This window comes from Heterodontus francisci, chromosome 24 (genome assembly GCF_036365525.1).
Source record: "Heterodontus francisci isolate sHetFra1 chromosome 24, sHetFra1.hap1, whole genome shotgun sequence".
In the NCBI taxonomy this organism is placed as follows: domain Eukaryota; kingdom Metazoa; phylum Chordata; class Chondrichthyes; order Heterodontiformes; family Heterodontidae; genus Heterodontus; species Heterodontus francisci.
Genome location: NC_090394.1, coordinates 74,884,392 through 74,900,540, shown reverse-complemented (window position 1 = coordinate 74,900,540; position 16,149 = coordinate 74,884,392). Strand labels below are relative to the sequence as shown.

The following is a 16,149-nucleotide window of genomic DNA, read 5'->3' as shown; positions in this document are numbered from 1 at the left end:
TCAATCAACATCACTAAAACAGGTGATTTGGTCATTGCTGTCTGTGGGATCTTGCTGTGCATAAATTGGCTGCCACGTTGCCTGCATTACAACAGTGACCACACTGGGGGAAAAAAAAGTATTTTGTTAGTTGTAAATCGCTTTGAGACGTCCTGAGGATGTGAAAGGCTCTATTGAAATGCAAATCTGTCTTTTAACTAACGCTGTGCTTCCTTAGTTATGAAACTGAAGGGTTTTAGGTTTAAGTTGATTGGTGACCAGGAGCAGGAGTTGGGGACTTTCTCGTCTGCTCCTATTTGTTATATTGTTAACTGAAGGATCTCTATAAGGAGGATATGATGACACAGCACTGGGATGCTTCCTGATGTGGGCAAGTGCAAATATAAAGAAAGATTGGAAATATTGAGACTTTCTCATTAGATGTTGCAGATTGTGGGTGATGTAATAAATGGTTTAAATGATGAAAGTTTGGGGCTGGGTCTGTAGAAGCAGCTTGTTTCCAGGGCTCAAGAACATGGGGCCATAAATGCAAGATGAAATGTGAGAGATTTTGAACAGAGCAGGAGAAACTTCTTCAGAGAGAGTTGTGAGGCTGTGGAAATTACTTTCAGGATTAGTGATTGAAGTGGAAACACTCAACATTCCAAATTAGATTGGACAAGAGGATTAAGGAGGAGGGGTTGAGGGTAGCTAAATGTGATTAGAACTGTTTGCTTGCATGGAGGGTAAATGCTGACAAAGCCTGGAGAAGCCAAATGGCCAGTTTTTTTTGTGTCTCTTGGTAAAAGAATGCATTTATTTAGGCTCTGATGTACTGCATAATGCTTAGAAGCTATAACATGAGTTACAGGCACAAGCTCCGGTTGTTACATAAACCAATCTGCACACAGGAAGATCCCCCAAAACAGCAAATAATATGATTGGCCATGGAAGATTGGCCAGGACAGCTCCCTGGTGCTTGCTGCACAGTATCACAGGATCCTTTCCATCCTGCGGAGCTGGTGGGCAGAAATGCAGTTCAATGTCTGTTCAGAAAGGCAGCACTTCCTTCGTACCACACTGAAGTGTGTCTACCTGGAGTTTGTGGCCAAATCCTGGAATGAATCTTGAGCCCATGAGCTGACCCAGACAAGAGTGTTACTGACCGAGCTGAGGCTGCTGTTAGAGAAATGTAGACTGAGAAAAACTTTGATTTTGTCCCTAATGTTTTGCGATCATGCACCCATTTTGTCGAAGGGTGGAAGAGTAATTCACTCTGTTGTACCCCTTTAGATTCGAAATTAGATTAAGGGCCACGTGGCCAGAAGCCTTGTTGAATGCTGTACTTTTTCAAGCATTTATGTGAATCTTTCAAATGAGTTTGTGATGGATCTAAGCTGGTGGCTGGGCTGAGGAATGGGAGCAGGGGAGGAGAGGCGAAGTACCCATTAATACATTTTTAATATTTTAGGTCGTGAAGCCTGAGGTTGGTACAAACAAGCAGTCCGGCTCTCCTCATCATTCCAGCATGGCTAGTGAGGAGGATGACCCAATCATACAGGAGGTGAGTGACCATCCGGAGGGGAGAGTGGCTATAAACAGCTGTCAGTTACGCATCATAAATTCAATCCTTCATCACAGAGTTGGTCTGATTTTGCCTCCTGTTTGGCCTCATTTCTCTTGAGTAACCCCATACATTTACACTCGCTGTGCTCCATCCTACCGGTTTGTTTAGTTTCCCCTTTTGTATGTTTGAGTTACAGATCTGCAGATTTTCCATTTTTCCTTTATTGAATGGAGCTGCGCTGCATTCCATTTCAAGTTCTGTCGTTAGTATCAGATGATTTTGCTGATCTCTTGTTGCGATGGGGGCGGGGCAGTGGTCCCCCTGGTCCTTTTCCAGCTGCCCCATTAATTTCCCAGCATTCCGACTCAGATTTCCCTGTCCTTTAACCCCGGAACAAGTAGCACTGCCAGATCTGTCTCTGGCTTAAATTCCTCAAAGCGGTTCCTGCTTACTCCTGGCAGACTAAAGCCTGACGTCTGCGGTTCGAGTTGAGTTTCGCATCTCTTGTCATTTCCTCTGTCGTGTTTCAGTCATCAACAGATCTGGCCGGAAAAATCTGTAGGGAAAAATGGAGATAGCAAGATGCAGCTCAGTGACTGGAACTATGCCCCATGTAAAGGATCAAATCTTCACAGGACTTTGTGACCAGGGCAACGGATGAGGCTGTTGTTGAGTGAACCAAATGTTTAATAAACAGGAGAAGTGGGTAGATCTGTGGTGCAAAGGACTGTGTGTATCTAAATTCACCTCTCTGGGACTTCTCCACCAGCAGCCCTCGCATTAGAGGGGATGGTGAGCATCTGGCAACTTAGACCCACTGATAATTTGTGGTACTCTTTACAGACCACCCCCACCCTGAGCCTTGTCTGGGAAGTGGGAGGCTTTGGAGGTATGTACATGCCATGCAAGCTGAGGAATGGCTCAGTAAGTAGCATTCTCACCTCTGAGTCAGAAGGTTGTGGGTTCAAGTCCCACTCCAGAGACAGCAGTCCATAAAATCCCTTCTGACACTCCCAGTGCAGTACTGAGGGAGTGCTGTATGGTCAGCTGTGCCGTCTTTTGGAGCGCTATTTCGAAGAAGAGCAGGGGAATTCTCCCCAGTGTCCTGGCCAATATTTATCCCTCAACCAACACCACTAAAACAGATTATCTGGTCATTATCCCATTGCTGTTTGTGGGAGCTTGTGTGCAAATTGGCTGCCGTATGATAAATTAATGTTAAAATGAAAATGAATGCTTTGGATTTGTGTGGGGCAAGTGCCAGGAGGGCTGAGGTGAAGTGTGTGGAAGTATTTGGGAGAACCCATCGAGTATCTCTGGTAATTAATCTGTCTTTGCTTCTCAGATCGATGTGCACCTGGCCAAGAGTCTAGCGGAGAAACTGTATCTGTTCCAGGTGTGTCACACCGAGTCCCTTCACGCTGCACTTTACTCCTTGTTGGCTTTAATGTTTGACACTCACTCTGTAAGTGAGCTGTTAATTTATTCTTTCCTTTCTCATTCCCAGTATCCTGTGCGTCCAGCTACGATGAAATACGATGATGTAATCCATCTGTCAGCAAGAATCAAACCTAAACAACAAAAAGTAAGTTGCCCCTGAGTCATAAGTGTTGCCATCTCATCATTGATGGGACAAGCCTGTTGGGAGACAAAAACAAGTCTGGCGGGGTTGTTATTTTTGTATTTAATCCTAGGCCACCAAAACTGGGCATGTAGAATGATAGAGCACATTAGGAGGCTGTTGTCCCATTCTGCTTGCAGCATTCCCCGATTCCAGCACCAGGTGACAGGACATTGGCCAATACCATGAAGTGATCATTAGAGGTCAGAGAATAATTTTAAACACATTGGAGGAGGCTGTCTGAGAGTTAGAGAAGGAAGCGTGAGCTGAGGTGGGTCAGAGGACAGGCAAGAGTGTTGGTCACCATCAGCTGTCAACATCATTGTTTTCACTGGGTTGCTGAGATGTGTCAGACAAATAGCAGGAGCTGCTTAACTCTCAGTGCAGAGTGAGGGTGCAGAGTGACAGTCTCCTGGTGCGGAGTGACCGACTCCCGGTGCAGAGTGAGGGTGCGGAGTGACCGACTCCCGGTGCAGAGTGAGGGTGCGGAGTGACCGACTCCCGGTGCAGAGTGAGGGTGCGGAGTGACCGACTCCCGGTGCAGAGTGAGGGTGCGGAGTGACCGACTCCCGGTGCAGAGTGAGGGTGCGGAGTGACCGACTCCCGGTGCAGAGTGAGGGTGCGGAGTGACCGACTCCCGGTGCAGAGTGAGGGTGCGGAGTGACCGACTCCCGGTGCAGAGTGAGGGTGCGGAGTGACCGACTCCCGGTGCAGAGTGAGGGTGCGGAGTGACCGTCTCCCGGTGCAGAGTGAGGGTGCGGAGTGACTCACTCTCGGTGAGGGTGTGCTGAACCTGTGGATTTTTATGACTTATCTGGCAGCTTCATGGTCAGTTTTACTGACACCAGATTTTTAAAAACTTAATTCAAGTTCTCAACTGCCTTGGTAGGATTTATTAGTCCCGGTTTCTATTTACTAGTCCAGTAAAATAACCAATACACCACTGTACCCCACAATACTCCTGTAGATAGGTTTTCTGCTTTCCAGTTCTATGTTAAACTTGAGTAGAACCTTGGTTAGACCACATTTAGAGTACTGTCAACAGTTCTGTTCACCTAATTGCAAAAAGTATACAGAAGCACTGGAGAAGGTACAAAAAGATTTACAACAACGAAACCAAATTGAAAGGTTGTAACTATCAGGCAAGACTGAATAAGCGGGGGCTCTTTTCTCTAGAAAAGCAAAGGCTGAGGGGTGATCTGTAAGAGGTCTTTAAAATATAGAGAAGATGTTTCCATTTGTGGGGGATACCAGATCTAGAGATCATCAATGTAAGATGGTTACTAATCAATCAACTTGGGAATTCAGGACAAACCTCTTTTCCCAGAGAGTGGTGAGAATGTGGATGTATTTAAGGGGAAGCGAGGCAAGTAATAACAACTGCATTTATATAGCACCTTTATTGTAGTAAAACATCCCAAGGAGCTGCACAGGAGCTTTATCAAACAAAATATTACACCAAACCACATCAGATATTAGGACAGATGGCCTTGGTCAAAGAGGTGGTTTTTAAGCAGGTTAGAGAGGCGGAGAGGTTTATGGTCAAGGGAAATTCATGAGCAAACTGCTTTAGGGTAGAGTTTAGGGCCCAGGCAGCTGAAAGCACAGCTGCCAATGCAAAAAGGTCGATGAGCTAACAGCGCAAACAGATATAAACGGTTATGATTTAGCAGAGAATGTGGAGACATGGCTGCAAGGTGACCAAGGATGGGAACTGAACATCCAGGGGTATTGTGCAATGAGAAAGGATTGATTAACAATCTTGTTGTGCGGGGTCCCTTGGGGAGGAGCAACCATAACATGATAGAATTCTTCATTAAGATGGAGAGTGAAGTAGTTGAATCCGAAACTAGGGTCCTGAATCTAAATAAAGGAAACTATGAAGGTATGAGGTGCGAGTTGGCCATGATAGATTGGAGAACTTTACTAAAAGGGTTGACAGTGGATAGACAATGGATAATATTTAAAGAATGTGTGCATGAATTACAACAATTATTCATTCCTGTCGGGCGCAAAAATAAAACCGGGAAGATGGCTCAACTGTGGCTTACAAAAGAAATTAGGGATAGTATTAGATCCAAAGAGGAGGTATATAAAATTGCCAGAAAAAGCTGCAAGCCTGAGGATTGGGAGCAGTTTAGAATTCAGTAAAGGCGGACAAAGAGGTTGATTAAGCGGGGGAAAATAGAGTATGAGAGTAATCTTGCGGGGAACATAAAAACTGACTGTAAAAGTTTCTATGAATATGTGAAGAGAAAAAGATTAGTGAAGACAAATGTAGGTCCCTTACAGTCAGAAACGGGGGAAATTATAGTGGGGAACAAAGAAATGGCAGAACAATTAAACACATACTTTGGTTCTGTCTTCACAAAGGAGGACACAAATAACATCCCAGAAGTGTTAGGGAACCAAGGGTATAATGAGAGGGAGGAACTGAAGGAAATCAATATTAGTAAAAAAAAAAGTGCTAGGGAAATTAATGGGGTTAAAGGCTGACAAATCCCCAGGGCCTGATAATTTACATCCCAGAGTACTAAAGGAAGTGGCCCTGGAAATAGTGGATGCATTGGTGGTCATCTTCCAAAATTCTATAGACTCTGGAGCAGTTCCTACAGATTGGAGGGTGGCAAATGTAACCCCACTATTTCAAAAAGGAGGGAGAGAAAAAAACAGGGAATTACAGACCAGTTAGCATTACGTCAGTAGTGGGGAAAATGCTAGAGTCTATTATAAAGGATGTGATAGCAGAACACCTGGAAAGCATCAATGGGATTGGGCAAAGTCAGCATGGGTTTACGAAAGGGAAATCATGCTTAACAAATCTACTAGAGTTTTTTGAGGATGTAACTAGTAGAATAGATAGGGGAGAACCAGTGGATGTGGTGTATTTGGATTTTCAGAAAGCTTTTGATAAGGTCCCACATAAGAGGTTAGTGTGCAAAATTAAAGCACATGGGATTGGGGATAATATACTGGCATGGATTGAGAATTGGTTGACATAGGAAACAGAGTGTAGGAATAAACGGGTCATTTTCTGGGTGGCAGACATTGAATAGTGGGGTACTACAGGGAGCAGTGTTTGGGCCCCAACTATTCACAATATATATTAATGACTTGGGTGAGGGAACTAAATGTAGCATTTCCAAATTTGCAGATGACACAAAGCTGGGGGGAATGTGAGCTGTGAGGAGGTTGCAAAGAGGTTCCAATATAATTTGGACAAGTTGGGTGAGTGGGCAAATACATGGCAGATGCAATATAACGTGGATAAATGTGAGGTTATCCACTTTGGTTGTAAAAACAGAAAGGCAAATTATTATCTGGTGATAAATTGGGAAAGGGTAGTGCAACGAGACCTGGGTGTCCTTGTACACCATTCGCTGAAGGCAAGCATTCAGGTGCAGCAAGCAATTAGGAAGGGGAATGGTATGTTGGCCTTAATGCAAGAGGATTTGAGTACAGGAGCAAGGATGTCTTACTGCAGTTATACAGGACCTTGGTGAGACCACATCTGGAGTATTGTGTGCAGTTTTGGTCTCCTTAACTGAGGAAGGATGTTCTTGCCATGGAAGGAGTGCAAAGAAGATTTACTAAGCTGATTCTTGGGATGGCAGGATTGACCTATGGGGAGAGATTGGGTCGACCAGGCCTATATTCACTAGAGTTTAGAAGAATGAGAGGGGGATCTCATAGAAACCTAGAAAATTCTAACAGCACTAGACAAGCTAGATGCAGGGAGGATGTTCCTGATGGCTGGGGAGTCCAGAACCAGGGGTCACAGTCTCAGGATACGGGGTATGCCATTTAGAACCGAGATGAGGAGAAATTTCTTCACTCAGAGGGTGGTGAACTTGTGGAATTCTCTACTGCCGAAGGCAGTGGAGGCCAAGTCATCAAATATATTCAAGAAGGAGATAGATATATTAATGCCAAAGGGATCAAGGGATATGGGGAGAAATCAGGAACACGGTAGCGAATTAGATGATAAGCCATGATCTTTTTTGAATGGTGGAGCAGGGCCGAATGGCCTACTCCTGCTCCTATTTTCTATGTTTCTATGCAATGCACGAGAAAAGAATAGAAGAATATGCTGATAGGGTGAGGTGAAGAGGGGTGGGAGGAGGCTGGTGTGCAGCATTAACACCAGCATGGATCTGTTGGACTGAACGGCCTGTTTCTGTGCTGGAGATTCTTTGTGCTATTGTAGAAGTCACACTGCATGTGGACGCCTCTTGCTGTGTGGCCGGGCTGTGATCTCACTGATTCTATCTCACTTTGCCGCACAGGTCGAGGTAGAAATGGCAATTGATACAGTGAGTCCCAACTACTGCCGGAGTAAAGGGGAACAGATCGCTCTCAATGTTGATGGTGCCTGTACTGATGACTCTGGAAGTACCTATGCAACGTAAGTAACATCAGGGTAGGGGTGGTTTTCCCATAGGGGAAGCACACACCCCACAACACCATTACTGTGTCACACCTCATATTAAACTCTAGGTAGAGCCCCCCTCTCCCTCTTTCTCTTTACCTTTGCAATCTAACCACTGCCGTTGTCACTTTGTCTTCTGTGCTGGCAGGTTTATTGATCTCTGCAGCTTTCTCCTCTTCTCATCTACAGAAAACTCATGGACAAACAGGTCTTCTCATCCATCCAATCTGCCATCAACACCTCTCGCTATGCTGTTGCAGTCTACAGGAAAGGTGAGGGAATTGGGCCCATCTTCTGTTGGACCTGCGATGTAAGTGGTTTTAAAGAAGGGAATGGATTTATCACGGGGTTGGGGGGAGCTGTGAACTCACAGCTGCAGTTACTCTTTCAGAGTGAGTTGTATTCATGACATAATGAGTGTGTCTGTGTCTGCTCGTTGGATGTTTCTGCCTCTGGGTAATTCAAGTCCAGAGTGAGTGAGTCAAGGAGCTTCCGTGATGGTGCAAGTTGTTTGTGGCAGCAGTGAGTTTTAAAAAATTCATTCTCAGGATGTGGGCATAGCAGACAAGGCTGGTATTTATTGCACACTCCCTTGCACCCAGAGTTTGCTCCAACTAAGTGGTTTATTAGATCACTTCAGAGGACTGTTGATTCCACATTGGTGGTAAACTCAAGTCACATAGAGGGCCAGACCGGGTAAGGACAGCAGGTTTCTTTCCCTAAAGGATATTCGGGAACCAGTCGGGTGTTTACGACAGTCTGACAGCTTCATGTTCACTTTAGTTGGTGCCTGCATTTTATTTGCAGATATCTATTTAAATGGAAATCTAAGCCTCACACTTCTGTGGTGAGATTTGAACAGCGCTCCCATGTGAATAACGGTCAGTGAGGTGAGATTCCTTGAGGGCCCTGTGCTGCATCAAGGGGTCAGTGCGTTTAGCAAAGGAGGGCAGGAAGAACAATGGATAGGTTAAAAATCAAATGAGATTTGGTTCTTCTGATAGCAACTGCTTCACACCGTCGTTAACCTGTTCAAAATAAACTGGTATGTGACTGCAGTGAAATAGCACACATAGCAGCTGACTGTACTAAGCTGTGCCCTACTGGAGGGAAACATCCTCGCCTCTGATCAGAAAGTTGTGGGTTCCACTCCATAGAGTTGAGTATTAAGTCTAGGCTGAAATTACTAGTGCTGTTCTGAGGGAGTGCTGCACTGTCAGGGTCAGTACCTGAGGGAAGGCTGCACTGTTGACGATGCCATCTTTTGGATGAGACATTAAACCCTGTCAGCCCTCTCGGGTGAATATAAAAGGTCACATGGCAATATTTTGGAGAAGTGCAGAGGAGTTCTCCCAGTGTCCTGGACAATATTTATCCTTCATCCAACACAAGTGATCTAGTCATTATCACATTATTGTTTGTGGGATCTTGCTGTGCGCAAATTGGTTGCCACGTTTCCTACATTACGGCAGTGACTACACTTCACAAAATACTACATTGACTGTAAAGCACTTTGGGATGTCCTGAGGTCATGAAAGGCACTTTCAAAATGCAAGTTTTTATTTAAAAATCCTGCAAGAAATAATATGAGGACAGAAGTTCAGGGGAAATGGTGAAACCAGGTGAGTAATGACCGGCAGCAAATAGTATTTCCAGCAGGAAAAGTGATACAAAGGAGACTTGGCACATACACAATGCGCACACAGGCTATGAATTCCTCACCATTGCACCAGACTGAAATGTAATCCTGCAGTCAGATTTACTGAGAGCAGACAGAGTTCTTTCAGGGAGTTTATTTTCCTGACAATCAGCCAATTTGTGGGTGCTGTTTGAGCTTTTTCTCTTCCAATATTGTGTTACAGGTGAGCTACACATCACTCCATTACATGGAATACTACAGCTGAGACCGAGCTTTTCCTATCTGGACAAAGCGGATGCGAAACACCGGGAAAGAGAGGCTGCAAATGAAGGTAGGGAGTTGTGTCAGACTAGACCAGCAGTTGTTTCTTCTTCATTGAAGCAGCCATTCTGGGGGCTAAAAGAGGAGCTGAGTAGCAGATTAGAGAATGTAACGTTCCGAGCATCAACCAGTCTCAATTTTGAGCACAACACTTCTGTGTAAGGTTTCCTGAACTCTCATAGTGAGGCTTTGGTTTCCTGCCCAGAAAGGTTAATTGGGAAAGTATTTTTTTGTTAAGTTGCAAGACTTACAAGAATAATACGAAAACTGAGAGGTTATAACTTATCAGAAAGCTGGGCTCCCTCTTCCCTAGAAGAGGGAAGACTGAGGGGTGACCTGCTAGAGGCTGTTAAAATTACGAAGGGGTTCAATAGGGGGTATACATAGAAGAGGTGTTTCCACTTTTGGGGAGACCAGAACTGCAGGCCATAAATATAAGATAGTTACTAATAGATCCAATAGGGAATTGAGGGAAAACTTCCCTAGCCAGAGGGTGGTGAGAATGTGGAAATCGCTACCACAAGGAGTGCTTGAGGTGAATTGTGTGATGCATTTAAGGGGCAGCTAGATACACACATGAGGGAGAAAGAATAGAGGGATATGCTAATAGAATGTGATTAAGTGGCTTGGGCTGAATGGCCTGTTTCTATGCTGTAAATTCTATGTAATACCTCAAATAGTGAGTCTTCACTGTGATAGCAGATTGTTTGGCTGTGGAGGGGCAGTGACCAGAAACTGAGATCAGTCCCCTTTGAAATTTAAGTCCTTGAGTAAATGTGCCATGTTGTTGTCCTCCTGCAGCTGGTGACTCTTCTCAAGATGAGGCTGAAGATGATGTTAAGCAGATCACTGTAAGTGGGCCCCACTTCCTTACCTCCATAAGAATGCTTGATTTGTACAAGGGAAGCTGTTATAGAAGTGTTCAGCGAGCCTTCCCCTAGAATTCTGCATCGTTTTTTGGTTACAAGTTGCCAACTGAGTAACGAGATTATGGTTTGCCTCGTTGCATTGTTTATCGTTTGGTTCTTCAGCCTTCTTTTTAAAGCAATGTCACTTTAAGGTTTCTAGAAAATGAGACAAAGGCAGCTGCCTCCATTGTAAACAGTGAATATGCTTCAAAAACACCTCATTGACTGTGAAGCACTTTGGGATGGTCTGAGTATGTGAAAGACCCTATATAAATGCAAGTTTGTTCTGTCTTGTAGAGCTGAAGGTTTCATATTTAATCTGTTGTCTTGTTAACTGCCAGTGTCCCTGGGCTGGGGTGGGGGGACAAAGGGGGATTCATTCTTTACAAGTATCCAGAATCTCCAGTCACCCCTGGTGAAATGTACATGCATGTGTTGCACATAACTGGTGGGGACAGATTTCGACTGAAGTCTTTTGTAGTTGAATAACCTGCCAACACTCACTGTTTAGGTTTACACACTAGGAATGGCCTCCCTGAGGTGGATGCCTGTGGACTGTACCACACTAGGTATCAATACTGTGCAGAGGGGAGTCTGGTGAGCAAACAGCTCAGATGTGTGATATCAGTGAGCTTGAAGTAATTGAATATCCTCGAGCGCAAACACAACCACACTGCTGGACTTGGGTTTGGCTTCCCTTTTGGGTATCACCCCATCATTGGTGGTCATACCTTCAGCTTCCTTGGCCCTAAGCTCTGGAATTCCCTCTCTACCTCTTTCTCCTCTAAGACTCTCCTTAAAACTTACCTCTTTCTGTGCCCTAATATCTCCTTTATGTTTCTCGGTCAGATTTTGTTTGATGCTCTTGTGAAGCACCTTGAGAAGTTTAGTGTTTCTTCGACAGCACCTTCCAAATCCACGACCTCTACCAACTAGGAGGACAAGGGCAACAGATGCATGGGAACATCACCGTCTGCAGGTTCCCCTCCCAGTCACACACCATCCTGACTTGGAAATAAATCGCTGTTCCTTCACTGTCACTGGAACTCCCTCCTAACAGCACTGTGGGTGGATTCCAGCCGTTCAAGAGGTGGCTCACCACCACCTTGTGAAGGGCAACTAGGGATGGGCAATAAATGCTGGCATTGTCAGTGACTCATATCCCAAAAATGAGTTTAAAAAACTGTTAAAGGTGCTATATAACTGCAAGTTGTTATATTCATGTCTATATTCAATAACTTGCTATTTTATCAATTATTGCTTTAAGATGTCAAACTGAAATGTCCTACATCGTGTTTTTCCAATACTATTGGGGTGTCCTAAGGCATGTTTATTGTATGATCTGTTCAGCTCTGAGCTTAGTTACATCTGTAACTAGAAACTTTCTTTATTATGTTGTCCTTAGGTACGTTTCTCACGTCCTGAGAGCGAGCAAGCTCGACAGCGCCGTATCCAGTCTTATGAGTTCTTGCAGAAGAAACAGGCGGAAGAGCCCTGGTATCACCTGCACTACTGTGGTGTGAAGGTGCGCTAAATGACCCGAGCCCCTGGCAGGCTTAGTCACTGCATCCTCTCCGTGTAAAAGCAGCTGCACAAGACTTTCAAATGGATATCTTCCTGTTAAAAGCCTACATTCCCCTACATCCCACAAATCTATTTTAGTTCTCATCGCTTAAACCCAAGATTCCCATTGCTTAAAGCCAGTTTAATTCCATTTTACAGATGGAATTTAAGGAAGTTGCCTATAGTAAAGCATGGGGAAAGAGAATTCTGCCCCAGTTTCCCCATTCCTTTTGTTCTATTATTTGTTTTATTTTGGTTCCTAAATATGTGAATTTTACCTGCCTCCGTTTGCTAAACTATCGGTCCGCTGATCTTTTGAAATTGTGCAAGTTTGACAATGTTGGTTGTGTTCAGTACTTATGTAAAGTCAGCAGTCTGCTCCGCCTTGGCGGGAGAGTGGCTGGGGGTGTCTGCTCGGTAGCAGGACTGTAGCCCCATTCAAGAATCCTGAATCGAAATGCCATTGTTGCTCGATGGAGTGGTGGAGCTCTCCGAGGGCTGTGGTAAGGAGAAGCTGCAGTACCAGAAAACTCCAGTGGGATGGGTTCCTCTGTTGTGACACTCCTGGGGGGGTGAATGGTGAGGGGGTAGCGTAAATTTCAAAGTCAAAAGGGCCTGGGTTGCTATCGAGCACTTTTCCACCACGTGGGGTTAGTTTGTTGGAAGTAGATTAAGGGTGAGATTTGATCATTTCTCCCACTACATGTATAATTTAGGTTCACTTTCGAAAAGATTCCGCTACATTATAAAACAGAGACGATCGTTGGGGTTGGACTGATGGTGCGATTGGGAGATGGTGGCGTGGTAGTAATGTCACTAGACTAGTAATCCAGAGACCCAGGCTAATGCTCTGAGGTCATGGGTTCAAATCCTGCCATGGCAGCTGGTGGAATTTAATTTCAATTAATTAATAAATTCAATTGATTGATAAAAATCTGGAATTGAAAGCTGGTCTCAGTAATGGTGACCATGAAACTATCATCGTTTGTTGTAAAAACACTTCTGTTTCACTAATGTCCTTTCGGGAAAGAAATCTGCTGTCCTACCTGGTCTGGCCTACATGCGACTCCAGAATCCACAGCAATGTGGTTGACTCTTAACTGCCCTCTGATATGGCCTAGCACGCCACTCAGTTGTGCAAAACCGCTACCGAAAAGTTGAAAAGCAATAAAACTGGATGGGCTACCCAACGTTGGCCTGGGCACCAGAAACAATAACTGCAAACCCAGCCCTGTCGACCCTGCAAAGTCCTCCTTACTAACATCTGGGGGCTTGTGTCAAAATTGGGAGAGCTGTCCCACAGTCTAGTCAAGCAACAACCTGATATTGTCATACTCACGGAATGATACCTTATCTCCAATGTCCCAGACATGACCATCACCATCCCTGAGCATGTCCTGTCCACCGGCAGGACAGACTCATCAGAGGTGGCGGCACAGTGGTATACGGGAGGGAGGGTGTTGCCCTGGGAGTCCTTAACATTGACTCCAGATCCCATGAAGTCTCATGACATCAGGTCAGACATAGGCAAGTTAACCTCCTGTTGATTACCACCTATTGCCCTCCCTCAGCTGATGAATCAGTACTCCTCCATGTTGAACACCACTTGGAAGAAGCACTCAGGGTTGCAAGGGCACAGAATGTACTCTGGGTGGGGACTTCAATGTCTATCGCCAAGAGTGGCTTGGTTGCACCACTACTGACCGAGCTGGCCAAGTCCTGAAGGACATAGCTGCTGGACTGGGGCTGCGGCAGATGGTGAGGGAACCAACAAGAGGGGAAAACCTACTAGACCTCGTCCTCACCAACCTACCTGTTGCAGATGCATCTGTCCATGACAGTATTGGTAGGAGTGACTACCACATAATCCTTGTGAAAATGAAATCCAGTCTTCACAATGCGGCTACCCTCCATCATGTTGTGTGACACTGCCACCGTGCTAAATGGGATAGATTCAGAACAGACATGGCAGCTCAAAATTGGGCATCCACGAGGCGCTGTTGACCATCAGCAGCAGCAGAATTGTATTCGACAGCAATTGTAACCTCATGACCCAGCAAATCCCTCATTCTACCATTGCTATCAAGCCAAGGGATCAACCTTGGTTCAATAAAGAGTACAGGAGAGCATGCCATGAGCAGCACCAGGCATACCTGAAAATGAGGTGTCAACTGGTGAAGTTATAACACTCTCTCTTGGCATTTCTTCGCGGATGAAGATTTTGGGAAGGTTGTACTCATCGGTTGCAGGCCCACTGGTGGCTAGTCAGGCTTATCCGTGACTGGCAGATTCCCCCACAGCGGGTGCAAGTGAAGGTGTAGTCGTTGCTGGGGGCAATTGGATCTATCCTTCTCCTTTTCTCTTTCATGCTGGTTCTTCGCTCAGTCTCAAAGGTCTCCTGATGTTACATCTCCAGGCTTCACGATCTATGGCCTGCACTTCCCACTGGCGACGGTCGATGTGGCACACAGAGAGGGACTTCTTCAGGGAGTCCTTGAAACGTTTGCATGGGCTCCTCTATTCCGTTTATCAGCGGTCAGCTTTCCATACATGATCTTGGGCAGACGACCGTCGTCCATCTGGGCAACGTGACCCACCCAACGCAGTTGGCTTTGCAGAAGGATGGCCTCAATGCTGGTGATGTTGACTGTTTCCAGGACTTCATTGTTGGTGATGCGAATTTTGAGGGTGCTGTGGAGGCAGCGCTGATGGAAGCGTTCTAGAAGGCGTACATGGCGGTATAGGACCCATGTCTCGGCTCCATACGGAAAGGTAATAAGGACTGTGGCTTTGTACACTTTGTTTGGTCTGTGCTCTGAGGCTGTAGTTGCTCCACACTAGTTTGTAGAGTGTCGAATGCGCTATTTGCTTTTGAAAGCCTATTGTCCACTTCCTTGTCTATGGTAGTATCAAACAAGATGATGCTCCCCAAATAAGTAAATTGCTTGACGGCATTCAGCTCGGTTCCCTCGATGACGATGCTTGGTGGTCTGTATTCTTCTTGGGGGTGCAGGCTGATGCAGGACTTCAGTTTTCTTTAAACTGATTTTTAATCCAAAGAGCTGTACCGCTTTGGAAAAATGTCTTGTTATACGTTGCAGGCCTGACTGACTGTGGGCCAGGAGAGCAGAGTCATTGGCGAAAAGAAGCTCATGGATGGGTTTTTCTTGTACCTTTGTGTGAGCTTGAAGACACATGAGGTTGAAAAGGCCTCCCTCAGTCCGGAATGGTACATAAACTCCATCCTTAAGGTCTTCCAGTGCCGGTTACAGTGTCATGCTGAAAAAGATGGTGAATGAGGTCAGGGCCAGCACACATCCCTGCTTCACACCATTGGAGATACGGAAGGGACTCGAGAGGCCGCTGTTTTGCTTGACTCATCCGTATTGATTTTCATGAAACTGCTTCACCATGGCCAGGAACCTGGGTGGGCATCCAAGTTTTTCAAGGATTTTCCAAAGTCCATCTCTGCTCACAGTGTCGAATGCCTTGGTGAGGTCTACGAAAGTGACGTACAGGCCTCTGTTTTGCTCACGACACTTCTTGTAGTTGTCTGAGTACAAATACCATGTCTGTGGAGCCTCTGTTTGCTCTGAAACCACACTGGCTCTCTAGGAGGTTTTCTTCTGCAGTGGTAGACACAAGACTGTTCAGAAATATTCTAGCCAGGATCTTCACAGCAATAGAAAGGAGGGTGATCCCACGCTAGTTGGAGCAGTCTGACTTTTCTCCTTTGATTTTGTACAAGGTGATGATAACGGCATCACGAAGATCCCGTGGAATTCTGCCCTGTTCCCAGCAGGCTGTGAAAAATTCATGGAGCTTGGTGTATAGGGCAGGGCCACCATGCTTCAAGGCCTACTTGCATGCTAAACAGTGGAAGCAGTATGCAATAGACAGCGCTGAGCGAGCCCATAACCAACGGATCAGGTCAAAGCTCTGCAGTCCTGCCACATCCAATCGTGAATGGTGATGGACAATTAAACAATAAATGGAGGAGGAGGCCAGCATATCAGTGCAAAAGAAAAGGCTGAAGCATTTGCGACGTGGATGATCTATCTCAGCCTCCTCCTGAGCTCCCCAGCATCACAGCTGCCAATCTTCAGCCAATTCGATTCATTC

The 16,149-nt window shown here is 45.5% G+C and overlaps 1 protein-coding gene across 4 annotated transcripts in view; it reads left to right on the top strand.

The window, feature by feature from the left end:
• Nucleotides 1-16,149, top strand: part of polr3e (polymerase (RNA) III (DNA directed) polypeptide E) — a 59,082-nt gene that overhangs the window by 2,986 nt on the left and 39,947 nt on the right. For 3 of the 4 annotated variants that reach the window (XM_068056624.1, XM_068056625.1, XM_068056623.1), the window contains 8 exons: nucleotides 1,451-1,543; nucleotides 2,892-2,942; nucleotides 3,054-3,131; nucleotides 7,454-7,572; nucleotides 7,786-7,868; nucleotides 9,459-9,566; nucleotides 10,358-10,407; nucleotides 11,870-11,989. In XM_068056624.1, the coding sequence (XP_067912725.1) occupies nucleotides 1,508-1,543; nucleotides 2,892-2,942; nucleotides 3,054-3,131; nucleotides 7,454-7,572; nucleotides 7,786-7,868; nucleotides 9,459-9,566; nucleotides 10,358-10,407; nucleotides 11,870-11,989 (645 nt within the window). In that variant the 5' untranslated portion in view covers nucleotides 1,451-1,507. The remainder of the gene's footprint in view (nucleotides 1-1,450; nucleotides 1,544-2,891; nucleotides 2,943-3,053; nucleotides 3,132-7,453; nucleotides 7,573-7,785; nucleotides 7,869-9,458; nucleotides 9,567-10,357; nucleotides 10,408-11,869; nucleotides 11,990-16,149) is intronic. The other variant, XM_068056626.1, reaches the window with a different exon arrangement.